Source organism: Pteropus medius, unplaced genomic scaffold, assembly GCF_902729225.1.
Source record: "Pteropus medius unplaced genomic scaffold, Ma_sr-lr_union100, whole genome shotgun sequence".
NCBI classification, from domain to species: Eukaryota; Metazoa; Chordata; class Mammalia; order Chiroptera; family Pteropodidae; genus Pteropus; species Pteropus medius.
Window position 1 is genome coordinate 1,617,896 of NW_024340699.1, and position 15,964 is coordinate 1,633,859.

The 15,964-nt window shown below is 43.1% G+C and overlaps 1 protein-coding gene across 8 annotated transcripts in view; it reads right to left on the bottom strand.

Moving 5' to 3' along the window:
- Positions 1–13,809, bottom strand: part of EBF1 (EBF transcription factor 1) — a 376,947-nt gene extending 363,138 nt beyond the window's left edge. For 7 of the 8 annotated variants that reach the window (XM_039876803.1, XM_039876871.1, XM_039876831.1 and 4 more), the window contains exons 1-4: positions 13,245–13,809; positions 10,988–11,144; positions 10,362–10,425; positions 9,680–9,735 (exon numbers count right to left, since the gene is read on the bottom strand). In XM_039876803.1, coding sequence (XP_039732737.1) covers positions 9,680–9,735; positions 10,362–10,425; positions 10,988–11,144; positions 13,245–13,378 — 411 coding nt within the window. In that variant the 5' untranslated portion in view covers positions 13,379–13,809. The remainder of the gene's footprint in view (positions 1–9,679; positions 9,736–10,361; positions 10,426–10,987; positions 11,145–13,244) is intronic. The other variant, XM_039876822.1, reaches the window with a different exon arrangement.
- Between the last annotated feature and the right edge of the window lie 2,155 nt (positions 13,810–15,964).

Genomic DNA, 15,964 nt, shown 5'->3' on the forward strand with positions numbered 1-15,964 from the left:
ACTAAAAATTACATCTGACTCTCAAAATCTAAAGTCCCAAGCCACCTCACCAGCCAAGATGTTTTTGTCTGTTTCTAGTAATGTGCATACAAATGTTTTGCTTATGATCACTGGGAAGTTTCCTTGAGACCTCAGCTTTCTGGGAGATCTAAATACTAATACCTGGCTGAAGAAAAACTCACAGCCATTGGTAAAGAAGTGCTCTGCATTGGGATATATTTTAACGAACTTAACACTGTATCGCTGCATAATACTAATATAAAACAGCTACAAATTGTTAATAAATTACTTTCACACATTCACATAACCCTCAACTGCTTGGTGATAAAACTACCTAAATTAACCAGAGACTATCCTTATTTAGTACATACAGATGCTATAGTAACTAACTTGTAGTTGGCTTTAATGTGCTTTGTTTATGAATCTGGGACTTTTAGAACCTTTAAAATGATGAGTAAAGCTTAAGACACAGTGTGTGTAGACCTTCCAAGCAGGCTCTGGTTAAGATATCTAACTCCATTACAAAACAAAAATTGCAACAAATTTTAAAATGACAAAAAGTACCTGCATAAAAAGGAAACATTTCCCTACCATTGGCCCACCTAAATCATTTTTTATGCTTAGCCTATCATAACTCTGTAATTTTTTAAGGTTTTCCTTTGACATAATTTTAGACTTACAGAAAAGTTGCAAGAATATATAAAAATTCCCCAAGATACTCTTTACCCAGACTCCCCAAATGTTTGTATTTTATTAAATTTTCTTTATTCTTTTCTATTTTTCCTGAACCATTTATTAATAAATTGCAGATATATCCTAAATACTTCAGCATGTATTTCCTTAAAACAAGGAATATTCTTACATAAGCACAGTACGATTATCTGAATCAAAAAAAATTAACATTGATATAATACAATAATTTAATCTACAGACCATATTGAGATTCACCTATTACCCAATGAAGTCCAAAAAAAAGAACCAAAAAACCAATGACATTGCAGTCAGTTGTCACGTCTTCTTCGACACGGAACATTCCTGAGTCTTTGCATTTCATGACATTGACATTGTTGAAAAATACAGGCCAGTTCTTTTATAGAACATCCTCAGTTTGCGTTTGTCTTATGTGTCCTCAGACGTAAAGTTATACAATTCAGGGCCAGAAAGCCACAGATGGGGCCCTGAGTTCTCGGTGCATCAAATCGCACTGTCAACTAGTGTCACTATTGGCAATAAACTCTGACCATTTGGTTAAGGTGATGCCTGCCATCCACCAGAGATCATCGGCCAGATTTCTGCACTGTCAAGTTACTACTTCACCTTATGTAATTCATAACTATCTTCTGGGGAGGTAATCTAGACTATGTTAATATTACATTATCCCTCAAATTTTCATCCTCTCATTATGTCATGCCTTGATTCTTTCTTGTATTCTTATAAGACCTTTTCAAACACCCCAGAAGTTGTTTTACTTAAGAAAATGCATTAAGTAAATCAAAAACATTTGAAAACCAAAAATCATATCTGCCTACTTTATTTACTGCTATCGCTGCTGAGAAATCAAAGAAACATTGTAAATAACTGATTAGATCTCGTACATGCTGCTAAAAAAATTCTAATTGCTCATTTCTGTAAAATCCTATTATCACCACAATTTTATATGCTCTCTTAATACCCCAGATAACCTCTGTTTCAACTTTAGTTTTTTGTCATGCTAAACTATTACAAGTAACTTGATAAATAAATTCACAGGTATTGGTGGGGTTTTCCCTCCTGAGAAAAAAAGTTTGGTTCTTTTTGGGACGAGGGAGTATGAGTTACATCAGACTTTCTCATTTTGATTATTTCTAGATGATATACATTATTTTTACTGAGGCCCTGGTTCCATTGAAATCAGTGGGCCTGCAATGATATTTAATTAAAGATACGGTGCAATGCAGAAGTGCACGTGACTGCCCCGAATCGTGGATGGCCCATGGACTCCCAGGAACCCCATGTTTTTATCTCTGGTGACTGAACATCACTCACTAAAGGCCCAGGGCCTCTGTAATACATCTCCCTACTAAATGCCAAACTACCCCTTTGCTTCTGGCAACAGAGGCAAAATGGAGAATCTTTCTCTACATGAACATAGGAAAATGAAAGCATGAGTTTGGATTTGTTCAAAATTAGTTGGGAACTCTAGGGAGGAATGAAAGCACAAAGTTTGTGCTGTCGCTTTTCAGTGGGGCCTCAATAGAACAATATTTTTCAACACCTCAATACAGAGAAAGAAGCGCTTGCTACTTTTGTGACTTCTGAAATAAAAGCAAGTGAAACTGGAGTCTTCTCACTGTCCTATGGAGTGGAACTAAATTCCCGTGAATACAGTAAACTGGAACCTCAGTGTGACAGGGCTAACTATGAACTGGAACTCCATCACAGGCAGATTCATCTCCAACCTTGCCCAAAGCAGTTTTTGTTACCCAAAAGGCTTGTTAAAACACACACACACACACACACAATATCATATAAAAGATACAGGCCAAGAAATCAACAGTCTGATGAGATCCAGTACAGGGAACTATGATAAATTCATTTTGTTGAACATCTAATGCAGAATGTCAACAATAAAACTGACTTTTTAAAAATGCCTCTGAGTTCTCCCTCCAGCTTATACACACAACTGACAGCCACACATAGACTCTGCACTATCCACATTTAGTGCTCATATCAGGAGTGGTTCACAACTCAGCAAACCCGGACTTCAAGCCTAAAAAGAAAAGGATCCTCTAACACCAACTTACAGAGAAGTTTCTGCTTTTTTTCCTAATTTAAATATGTGCCCCTGTGGCGTGTGAGTAATGCTCATTGAGGCTGGATCAGCTGGGAAATCACAGAAGCATATAAACAGCATGGACTATTTTAAGTGAAACCATTTTAATAGACAGCTGGTTTAGGGCCCAAACAATGGAACACCAAGAAGAAGGCTTATTTTCATCCTCCATAGTAAATCATGTGTCTGCTCCCTGTGAGGAAGGTAGTCTGCTGTGAGAGCGACAAAGACAACAGTGGTTTAAATAAATCAATGTGTTTATCAGGAGTAAGGATGAGAGGCCTGTTACAGAGATGGGTGGTTGGGGAGAGAATGCATAGAAAATATATTATTTAAATAAGTGAATTGATGGCAAAGCAAGTTGATGTTTTAACCTAAGAAACAAAAAATACAATATCAAGAAGAAAACAATGTTTACATTAATCCTGCCAATGGCAAATAAATGCTTTAAGGTGGCAGGAATGCTTAAGCGTTCAGGAAGAAAAGTAAAAAAAATAAACACTAACTTCATCTCAACTTTAAAAACCTCGTGAAATTGATAAGTTGTCAAATCTTGACATATTTGGAGCAGATTTATTTTTCCAATATACTAGATTTCCTTTTCTTAATATCCTCCTCTGTTAAGTGGAAATAAAATATGAAATTATTTTTAATACTCTATTTGCCTTCAGATTGAGGGTTTTTTCCCAGAATAACGTTTTATAATTAACACAAAAGAAAGAAAAAATAAGAATTGTTAAACTTTCATATCCTTATTCAACAGTACCAGAAGGATTATTGTGATAGGATAAAATGCCATCAATTTCAAATGTCCTTTTATAAATTAATCTAAAACATTTTTGAAAAGAAATAAATCAATCAATAGTGGAAATCTGCTCTGGTTGCCACAGTTTGTGAAATGTGATTCATACTTGCTTTTCTAAAACATCACTAGGTTTTAAAAGTTCATTGAAACTTACTGTGGATAAAGACCACAGAGTAAAATGAAAAATACACGGTGAACGTAAACTAGGATCACACTTCAATAGGATGCCAAAGGAAATACAGAGAATTAAGCATGGCTTTCTCTGTTTACTTTTCTAATAGTTTTAACTCTTCGTGTTCCATGCCAAAATAAAGAAGGTGAGAATATTTTGACTTCGGTTCCTTAAAATCCAAAAGGATTTTAGAAACAGAATGTTTTCATTATTTTATGTTTGTTTACAACCAAACAATAGGAGACTTGTCATCATTACTTTAGAAAGACAAAAAAAGAAGAGAGAAAGAAAGGTAGGTAGGTTATCCATAACTAACAAAAATTCCTAATTTTCCATTTAAACCAAAAGAGTATCCTTGGAAATATGTTACTCTTTTATCCATGTACTAAATAAAAGGCCAAACCTAATCTGTCACCTTAAAGAAAAAGCTCATGAATGTACAAAGCACCTCCTTCAACCAGAAGTGAAGTGTCCTCTAAGTACCCTGTCAACGAGCCTTTGGTAGCAAATTAACAAGAACTGAAACTAATCAAAAAATAATATGAACACCTACAATATCAACACACTGTGATATTAATCTTTACATCCAACCAGTAAGTTCCACTGCTCATCATAAAAAATAAAAATAAACAAAAAATAAAAATGTGCTAGCTAATGTGGTCCTAGAAATTTCTAGGTGAAGGAGCCCTAGTTAAAAATTAACTTGCGCCAAAGAAAACACTACAAATCTGACATTTCATAAACAATTGTGTCAAACAGCAATCCAACAGTGATAGTGGGATAAAATAAAAAATTATTTCACTTCAATTAGCAGCTTGGCTACTGGTGAACAAATTACAAAGATGTAATTTCAGCTCAGCAGCTAAGCAGGCCGTTTTCAGAACTGAGTTAGGAAAGTTGCAAAGAAATGATATCATATTCAGTATACCGTTCAGTTACATCACAGCCCTGAATAAAAAGAGAATGTGTACCAAGAGCAGTCAGCTTTAGAATGCACCTCTTATGTCTCAAAGAAATAAAATCCCTTATATTATTCAAACTCCAAGATAAAAACTGAATCATTCTAACAACCCCATATTATATTTCTTTTCTAGCGGTAATAAAAGATATTTCACTCATATGGTAACTATATTTGCATCTATATTAGTAGATACAACTGGCTTTGTCAACTCAATGGGATAATATTATAATAATAATAATAATAATAATAATAATAATAATATAATAAAAGCAGCTAATTTATTAAGCATTTAATGTATGCCTGTCAGTATTCTAAGTACTTTATATGTATGAGTTCATATAATTTTCACAATAGACATTCCAAGTAGGTTCTACCATTATTTCCATTAGTTGGATTCCAAATGCTTACATATTCTAATTACTAAGACCAAATCACTCTTGCTCGACAACTACATAAACAATTCACCAACATCCACACACTCCTTCATGCCTCTCAGCAATATAAGTGAAGACACAAGAACAGTCTATCGGTGTAATCACACAATTTCGATAAATGCATCACTACTAATATGTTCGTTTTTAATGCTGTTCAAACATTCACATGGAAACAGCTCTAGCGTAAATATCCCCGAACAAATGGCTGTATATTATCCAGGAGGGAGCAGTTGGACCGCCAGACTGGGGAAGTACTAGGCCATCTGGCTCCGGCAATCTCTCCAAAACCATCAGCTTTGTTTTCACCCCCAGACTCCAAACAACACATTTTCCACTGTGATGAGTTTACATTTTCCCAAACACAGGTCCTGATCATGCATAAAAATTCCAAACTTCTTCATTCTGCTATGTGCAAGGAAATTTAAATCACCTGCATTTTTGACATGTTACCAAAGGAGAGAGAAAGCTGCTGAAATATGGCTCTTGACTATAATCTTGCCTTGTCCTTTTCTGTTTGTTTGTTTCCCCAAATATATGAAAGAACCTCTCTGCTAACCCAGTGAATTCCTTTGGAACTTATTGATATACTAAAAATGTGTTTATCTACCAATGAAGAACCATGAACTGAAAGGGTCGTTAATCAAATCTACATAGCTGTGGCAGGATATAATGAAACAATCAATAGGAAAAAATGCACTTGCATCAATAACTTAAAGTACCAGGAACATCACAACAAATATATAAAGATTAGCTGGGAAGAGAAATATGACAACACTGCTGATGATCGTGCCTTGCACCTCCCCTGGGCTGGGATTTTAGCCCTGCCACCACATCACCTTTCTTCAAATTCACACATACAAGGATTATGCGGGTAGGATTTTCCCCTTTCAAAAAAAAAAGGAAAAAAAAAAGCCTTTGTTTGGGGGTGGGGAATGTTTTGTTTTTGATAACTTTATGGCATTTGGTACTCTTTTTTTGAATTATAAAAATGTCACTTTCTTTAAAGCAAGATGTTAGGAGGGAAGATAAGTTAAAGGCTTTTTTTAATGTAACTATTTAAAGATAAATAACTCAGTGAAGCAATCACAGAACAAAACCATATTTCAGATACTACATGAAAACCTGAAATGAGGCACATTAAACCTCAGACCTCTCCCACAGGGTTCATCTGAGCTTCTGCAGTAGATACCGTTTCTGGATGCAACAGCCATAAACTTCTGGATCCTACAGGCCTTTTTGCATGTTCACTAATGGAATACCAAAAACAGCAATGACACAAAAACAATCTATTTTTAGTCCAACTAAACTTGGTTTTGAACAACGCTTCCCAAAAGCAAGCTTCTTATTTCCTAGTTGGTGGATGAATTTTTTAAATAATATTTCTTTTGCATTTTATAAGAAAGGCATAGGGTTAAGGGGGCTCAGATTCTTATACATTCATTATTCATAGTAAGTTATCTTTCCTGGTAGAGTCCAAAATTAAGAGTCATTACTCAAAATAGTATAATGAGACACTTTGAAAAGGTGTGAAATACTGTGTCATACCAATACATCTTGGTTGATTGAGTACATTTCTGTTTGATCTCAATGCTTCTAATTCCACCCAACATCAGGAAAATTCTATGAAAATATAGAGTGTACAGCTAGTTTGGGATTGCATGCCAAAGACTCCCCTTGAGCTTTAAACCCCATCTTGAGAGTCAAAGATACGATATCACATACACAATGCTGCATCTCTGATCTGAAAAGTGTTACCATAAACAAGCAGCTAAGAGAAGACACTTGAACTATGGCGAGGTATTCCTTTCGAAATTTATGATGTTATTAGAACTTGTCACATCACTGAAATTATTCGTTTGCATTCTAAATATCAAAATCCTGAGTCTATCTGGAAGAATTTCACAAGGGGGGAAATGTAACCATTTAATCAGTCAGTTTGTATCAAGCCTTACTTCTGATTGAAGAGGTCACTGCATATTCAACTAAAATCAAAAATTTAAGAAAATTTTAATCAGACTTAGTAGTTAATTATCAGAGAATAATTTCAAGCTAAATGAGAATCCACTGTTTTACTCATCAAAGCTAAACCATAACAATTATGTCCCAGCTAAGGAAAGTCATACTTCTTCAAACCGATCTGCTTTTTGAAGACTATTGTATTAACAGTGTACACAAGAAGTTAACCTACTTCCCAGACTCCTACAGCACATAATCAACGAACAAGCAACCGGATAATAGGCAGGGATTGCCTTTCAAAGTGAAAGCTCCACAGAAGGCACTAGACAATTATTATGAAAGCAAACAGGTATGCCTCAAAAAAAAAAATCACTCTTTCTTGATATTTTTAGACTAAATTCAGACAATTATTTAAGCTTTTTTTCAGGTCACTCTCCACCAAAATATATAACTGCATACATATATAATTTTAACTTCCAGTAAGATGTCATATTATGGCAAGTGACTTTCTCACACCTATTATTAAAAATAAGCTACATCTTGCTCTAGTCTCTTCCGCACACTGGTAAAATTTATGACACCAAGTGGTCAAAGAATACCTTAAACTGTAGTTTTTCTTAAGCCCTACAACCTTGTCAGTAAAATGATATTTGATGTATTGCTTCACAAAAATCCAGATTATTCTCCCACCATATAAGAGTACGTAAAATAGGTTCATGGCACGTTTTGTTTTAGGGGTCTAAAATAAAGTTTTGAGAGAAGTTAATCACTTCAAACATGTCCTAATTTTGTGCTTCTTACAACTGTTCCTTTCATAGTGCTGCCTATAACGTAATATTTAAGTGGCCAATGTTGCACAAGCAGATAGGCCTTATAAACTGGTTTGTGGGGGATTTTTTTATCTTTTAAAAAGTAAATTCTAATAAATACATATGGAATATGTATTAGAGTTCATACTTCCCCTCCCCTCCCATCTTTGCTTTCCTCTGATGAGAATGGCAGGAAGGGATATCCAGAGTATCAAAGACAACTTTTTTAAAACAAAACTTTACTTAAGACATTTTTGTTTTGATATCATTAAAAAAAAAAAAAATGTTGCTGAAATCAGGCTTTTGTGTTTATGCTTGGCAGGAAAAAAAATTAACAAAATACAATGTGTCCAAATGAAAGGGAATTATCCTATGTAATAATTAAAACCAGTACAAAAAAAAAAGTATAAACATGGATTTACTCTGAACAATCAACTAATAAATAAATGGATGTTCAAGAAAGTCAAATATTTTAGGCAAATACTTGAAAAAGATTTCAGTAGAAATTTATTATTTTAAAAAATACATTTCATACCCTCATGTTTTCTACTTCATTCGCAATGAAATATGAGAGTAATAATCAAAATTCACTGTTATTAAATTCATTCTTGCTGACAGATTTAAAACTCCCAACAGCTTATTGATGTGCATTTTGTACAACATATTTAAGCCATGGCTTATCCAAAACCGAATTTTAAATATGCATGTATACTCTAATTTGAAATATTCCAATCCAGTATCTATGAAAGATCACCTCCCTTATTTTAAAGGAAATGTTTTTAAATCACAATCAAGCAAATAAGTTTTAACTCTCTTACTAAATTGGTGGTTGGTACACAATGGGAAACTTTTTTCTTTGTTCTGACTTCTTTCTCCCACCCAATAAAGCTGTCTTCTTTTTTCTGTGACTAAGTCACCCAACTACCTAACCAGCTCCTTAATTCTGAAACTAAACTTTTCTTAAAATTTAAAAGAAAAAAAAAAAAAGCTTCTGTGCCTCATTAAAACGTCAGGCCTCTTTTCTGACTGGGCTCATAACTGTATCTTTTAAACCAGAATTCAACCTGCATGTACACTGCCTGACTCTCACTCGTTGAGGAGCTTAGGAAAATGCCGTCTGTGTACCTTTAAGACCACAAGCTCACTCATGCTGCCTGGCTTCTTGCCAAACTTGGAGGCAAAAGCAGGAGGATTTTTGCAAAATATCCTCTAACAATTGTCGCGCCTTCTTCCAACACGACCAACACCATCTCCTCCTTTTTAAAAATCTGCGAAGTGGGTCATCTGCCCTCTCAGGCCCATCTCACCGTTCCTGGGGAAGCTGCCTTTGCCCCCACCTACTCCATCTCTATCCTCCACCTCCCCGGGGAGGTTCAGGTGGCTTGAGTTTCACAAGTTCGGTCCACTCTGCACCAAGGTCCCCGGGCACCTTTGGCGCCTTCTGAGTCTCACTGGCCTGGTCAAAGGAAGTTCAGCCCATACTCTCCCCACTTAGCACCCTGCAGTCTTAATTCACAAGATCTGAGTTCTCCTTATTACCAAGGAGCCGTCGAGCCATCTTCCCCACGCGGCGGGCTCCTGGAAGGCTGCACCGAGAACGCGGGCCGCTGTCGGCCCTGGTGTTGAGAGTTCGAGCCCTAGCCCTCTCGCTATGGAGTAGCCAGCTTCTAGAAGCCTCCAAATTTCACCGCCCTAGAATCACCCCTGCGGCGCGAAATTAAGAAACTTACTTGTTTTGTCATGGAATCAATGAGGCGCACGTAGAAATCCTGCTCCGTCCTTATCCCTGGGGGATCGGGGGAGGGAACAGGGGAACGAAGGAGAATTAAGTGAGATATCTGCGCGAAAAAACAAAGAATGGGCTCCAAAGCTGATGGAACTCCAACTGTCCCGGAGAAGCATAGCCAGGAGCCCCCCTCACCCAGTGTTCAGAAAAGGGCCTCTGGCCTAGTCCTAGCGCACTCGTGAGCCAGCCCCCAAGCACCGCACAGGGGAATGGGGCGGGCCCCCCACCCGGCTACCCTCCCTTCCCGCCGCGGGAGCCCCTCTGCGAGCTTTCTCGGAGCCATCAAGGCCAAGATCACTGTGGCCCCCTAAACCCAAGGGACTTTGGGCTTGGAGTCGAAGCCGAGGGAACCGGCCTTAAGAAGAGGAAGAAAAAAAGCGGCCTAACGAGAGCGAGGAAGCCACACCTGGCCCCAGGTACGCGCAGGCCCAACACCGCCGTCCGCGGGCCACTCAGGGCCTCCTGGGGTGAAATCGCCTCAGGCGAAACTTACGTGAGGCAAGTTTACCCCGAGGATGGTGGACAACTGAGTTTTGCTGAGGTTCTCATCCACCTGGCGCTCCCCCGCTCCCCCGGCCCTCACCCGCAGCCCCGGCTTGCCCGCGCTGACCCGACGGGAGCCTCACCATTGCTGTAGAGGAGCTGGAGCCGGTAGTGAATCCCGTTATTGGTCTTTTCGCTGTTGGCTTCCTGGGTTGCATCAGGACGAAAAGACACAAGAGATGCAGGAGAGAGGTCGGCGTGAGCAAGTGGACGGACTTCGAGGCAACTTTCCCCATCCTGGCCTCCGGCGCAGGAGCCGGACAGGCCCGCGAACAACAGAAATTGCGGCCAACTGTGATCCCTCTGCCGACCCCCGCCCCCAACCCGACCCTTACTGCTCCCTCTGCCCTAACAGAAAATTCCATGAGGCGCTCACAGGAGATCCCCTTCCCCTGGGGGCTCCTGCCCCTGGGCCAGCAGAGGCAGGAGCGGTCGCGCAAACGAGGACGGGTTCCTCCCGGGTGCCCCTGGCTCTGGAGTGCGAAGCCGGGCTCGCCTCTCTCCAATTCTGGGGGCTCCGCGCGAACTTTTTTGGAGCAGAACCTCACGGACTAGGAGTCCGGGTTCGCCCAGGGCGGAAAGTGGTTTAGGGGACCCCGCGCAGGAGTGTGTTGTGGGTGCTTTGCACTGGCGGAGGAGCGCGCCTCCCGAAGCGCCTGGGCCTGCTCCCCGGCCAGGAGCGACAGGCAGCGGCGCTGCGCCCACTTACTTTTTCCTTCTCCACGAACCCCACAAAGGCTGTCCTCTCGATCTCCACCGGCTGGCCCTGTCTGTCGTAGAGGGCCAGGACGAAGTGGAAGAAGTTGGATTTCCGCAGATTGGAAGGCGGCTGCTTCTCAAAGTGAGCCCGGGCCAGACCCACCCCGCTGTGGCCAAAGACGCAGAGTTAGACGGCTAAGCGGAACCTCGACCCGCGACCCCTGTCACCCCTTACACACGCGTCTCCTCTGCTCCCCAAACGCCCAGTGGACGCCCTACACGCCTGCTCAGGCGCCATGGGTCCACCTGACCACGGGACTTGCGTGTTCTCGCGGGTCCTGTCCTCCCTCCGGAGCACAGGGTGCGCCCCCCAAACTCTCAGAAGCGCTGTGAAAGTTTTGTTTGCGTTTTGCTCAGGAGCTAAAATGCTGGAAGCATTTACTCCAACCTGACGCGCGCTGCGTGGGGAGGAAGAAAAGTGGCGGTGGAGGTGAACCCGCATTCGCGGAATAGAGCGGGTCGTTACAACTTAGAGGGAGAGGACCATGGGAATTGGTTCCAGCCATCCCCTCGAATCTCCCTGGGCAGGTGAGAAGGGACGGGAAACATAATCAGCTTCTCTCTGCAGCAACCATCCTCCAGGAAACCTCATGCTCCCTGGCCGGCCGCGGGTGCCCAGCCTCGGGAAGCCACATGTCCCTCCTTTCCAAAAAAATAATAAGGCATGTGGAGAAAAGGAATCTAAGGGTGGAACTCAGAGCTGTCGGGTGGTCGCTGTGGGAAAGGGAACTGGGGGTGTTTTTTAAAGACTGGTCCTGACAAAGTTTTGCGGAGTGTGAAATCTTCACACTCATTCCAGGGCTGTCGGTTGAGCGCGCCCGCCGGGGGTCTGGAGGTTGGGGCTCCAGGGGCGCAGGGCAGCCACTGACAGCCCAACCTACCCAACATAAGAGCGCTCTCTCGTTCTCGCTCGCGCTCTCTCTCTCTCTCTACACACACACACATACACACACACACACACACACACACACACACTTTCACTTCCAGCCCAGTTACCCAACTCACTCTCACTACCTGCCACCCCCATCCTTACACTCAGTGGGGATGGAAACAGTGTTAGGGACACTTGTCCGCAGCCTGGAGAAAATGAGGATGATGTAATTAGTCATCTTCCTTCTTCCCCTTCCGCCCTGAGTCCGATAGAGCCTGGGGCCGCCAGGTCTCCCATTCCCCCCAAGCCTAGCTAGTGGTCTAGAAAAAAAAAAAAAGGCTATTTCTCACTTGGGACCAGGAGTCCCCCTAAAGAGTGCTGGAGGTACCCAGGAAAGGTGCCCTGGGGCCAGTCTCCAAGGGCAGCACCTTCAGGCCTCACAGTCTAGCATCCCAGGAGCTGAGAGTGGGAGAGGAGCTAGAAGGGGCCATGGTGACAGAGGGTGGAGAAGACTTTTAGGAGATGTCAGAATTCAAGTTGGGAGTTGCTGTTCTCAGGGGTCAATCTAGAAAAACTGAAAGCTAGAGAAGAAGGGAAGGAGAACCAGACGGGAGAAATGAGAGAAGATTCTGGGGTGAAATGGAGAAAGAAAAGAGGAGTGAAAGGTGGTAAGGGCAGGAGGGACAGGAAGGCGTGAAGAAAGAGAGGACGGAAAGAATGAAGAGCGGAGAAAGAGGGAAAGGAAAAGAAAAGGAAAGGAATTAAAGAAAGAAGGAGTAAGAGAGGAAAGAAGGAAGAAAAGGAAGGAAAAAGAAGGGAGAGAGGGAGAAAAGGAAGGAGAGAAAGTTTTAAAAGGAGGGAAGAAAAGAAATAAGGAAGGAGGAAAGAAAGGAAGAACGAAAGAAAGGAGAAAGGAAAGAAGAAAAGAAAGAAAGAAAGAAAATAAAGAGAAAGAAAGAGAAAAAGAAAAAGAAAAAGACAGCCGGCCAGAAAAGAAAGAGCAGTCATAAAAAAAAAAAAAAAAAAAAACAGATATCCAACATCATGCTGGTGAGGCGCCTCTCGCCTCTTCTGGCTTAAAACAAAATGAAAACAGTCACAGGCGAAGCAGAGGAAAGTGCGGGCAAAGCGTGGACTCTTCGCAGGGAACTCCCGGCTCTCCGGCCGCAGGCGCCTAAGGCTGCGCGGCGGGGAAGCGCCGAGCCCTGGAGTCGAACAGAGCCGAGCAGCAGACGCAAGAGCGCGGCCAGGCCCCGCGGCAGGGGCCGTCGCCACCGCCTCCCGGTCCTCCGCTCGCGGCTCGCCTCCCCGGCCGCGGTCCCCGAGCGGTACCCACCTCTGCGCCGCCGTGTTGGCGTCCAGCACCCCGGCGCCCTGCATCCACGTCCGCACCGCGTTCATGCCGCTGCCCAGCGGCTCTTCCTTCATGCTGCTTCCACTCCGTTGGATGCTTTCCTGAATCCCAAACATGAAAACAACCTTTTCTTGTGGAAAATCTCCTCCCCCTTGAAAATATTTTTTAAAAAAAAAAAAAGGAAGAAAAACGCCAGCCAGAGATTTTTTTTTTTTTTGAGACGATGAACTCGCGCTAGAAGATCAAGGCGGGATGGAAAGCAAATTTTTAAAAAATGTAAACCGTCGCTCAAAACTAAGCGATAACCCGAAAAAAAAAAGGAGAGAAAAAAAGAAGGGAAAATCCAACGAAAAGACCAAAATAAAAAAAATGAGATGTATGCTTGGCTGTTGGGGGTTGTTTGGTTGGTTAATTTTTGGTTTGGGTGCTTTTTTTTTTTTGTTTTGTTTTTTTTTTTTTTTTTTTTTTGTAATGATCACAGGCCGGTGGAGGGCAGGAGGGGCTGGAGTTTCCTTTTGCAGAGGTACCCTTCACTTGAAGAAGCAGGAAGAAAAAAAAAGCTCTGATGGCAATTTAAGAAACAATAGACTCAACTCGCGCTGCCGGCTTTGCTACTTCAAGTGTCATTTTCCACAACCAGGCAAGTTTTTTCCTCTCTCTCTTTTTTTTCCTCCTTCTCTTCCAACCAAAGATGTTTCTTTCCTTCAGTGCGTATAGATGAGGAGGACGCTGGTTGCCGTAGACAGATACACCAGAGAGGGAGACTGGGTGGGGGGAAGGGGAGAGAGAAAGGGAGGGGGAGAGAGAGATAGAGAGAGAGAGAAGGAGAGGAGAGGGAGAAAGAGAGAGGGGGTGGACCCTGCTGGATGGAGATTCTGTTTTCTCCTTGCTAAAATAGAAGTGATTTGCAGGCTTTCCCTATGGAATCCAGTTTGACTCTCCCCAGAGCTAAACACAGGCACACTAACCCCAAAGGGAGGAGGCGGGGCCCGTGCCTCATAGACCCGCCCCTTCATTTGCATAACGTCATTCTTCCGCCTCGCTGCAGCCAATCGCGGCTCAGGAGCCGGCTGGCTCGCAGTGCCGGGCCACGCTCCCTCATTAACATCCCTCTCTCGGCAGCGCTGGGGAGCCGGACAAAGTTCCTCGCAAAGTGGCGAGCAAAAGATCGCGGAGCTCCGGCATCTGAGCTGGGGAGGAGCGGGGCTGAACAGGGCAGAGCCTGGCAGAACAAGGGGGACCGAAGGAAAGGGTGGGAGATATTCTTCTCAGGGATTTGAGCCGTTGCGGTCCGTTTAGCATCCGCACCGCGCCCTGAGCGTGCTCGAGGCGCACAGGCTGCATCCTCCCAGGGCCGATGCTGCGTCCTGCTCCGCTGTTCTGGGACGTCGGGGGCAAAAGTGGAGGAGACGGGAGAGCCCGGGCAGAAAAAGCAGGACTCGCGTCCCAGGTGCCCACCTCTTCGCTTCGAGGAGGGGGTGGTGGGGCGGAAAATGGGTGCTCGAGATCGGGGCAGGGAGCTCGCGGAGGGCACTGCCTTCACGCCGGGTGGGTGGGTGGGCTCTGGGCCCCGCAAGCGAGGCGCTGTGGGTCCCCAGGGTGTGGGGACCTGGGCTCTGCTTTTTGTTTGGCCGCTAGCCTCGAGGCCACGGGCGTTAGCGGCACTGACCTCATATGCTCACTTCTCTCGAGTAATCCGCAGGATATGTTGACGGTGGAATGAATGCGCTCCCTGGAGCTGTGTCAGGTTGTTTTAAAATTGCCTCAGTCAGATTCTATCCCCAACCCCTCACCCCAACCGCCAAAGTAGTATTTCTTTAGAGTAACTACCAAAGCAACAACGACGTCTCTGATTAGTTGTTTGTTCGGTGTAAGGTTTCTCTCTTCTTCATTCTTTTTGTTAAAATGGGGAGCTTGAACAAACCCTCCTCAACTCGTGCCCCTGCCATATGTCAAAAGAGATTGAGGAAATAGGAAGGAAGGAAGGAAAGAAAGGAGAAAGGAAGGAAGAAAAGAGGGAATGGAAGAATGAAGGAGAGAAGGGAGAAATGATCTACCTCCGACCTTTGGCATATATGCTTGCAGCTGGCAAAGGAAATGGCTAGATGTTTCTGGATAATGTGCTCCGTCATTTTTTAGCAGGTTGGAGCCTCTAATAAGCACATGGTGAACTTCTGTTTCATTACCCTCAGAGGAACTCCCTGACTGCAGCCAAATGGGCTAAGGACTCCTTCGGGGAAATTCTCTGCCAAAAATCTAGGTCCCTTTTCTGTCGGCCTTGCTTGGCCCTTTGATTTAGGAAGCTCATGGGGTCAGTGATGGAAAAGTACACATGCCCATGTTGAATGGAATGGAGACAGGCAAAAGTTATACTTTGTACTCTTGGCAGAGCAGGAAAGTGGGTGCCACTTCCTGATTCCTAAACTAGATGAAAAACTGTGTTCCAGGCCTGCCAGTTCATGGCCACTGTCCCCAAACACTCCTTTATCTCCTATGCACAAAGCCTCTCAGCTCTCATACCATTTAATCTGGACCACTAACATGCTGATCACTTTCTCTCTGGTACCATAATTAATGCCATCTCTTCCAAGTCATTCCTGAAGAGATCTGTCTGATACATCAGGATCCCCACAGCATCTACCAGAGTTCTGGGTACGCAGTAGGTGCTCAGGAGGGGTATGTTGGTGCACAGACCTGAAGGA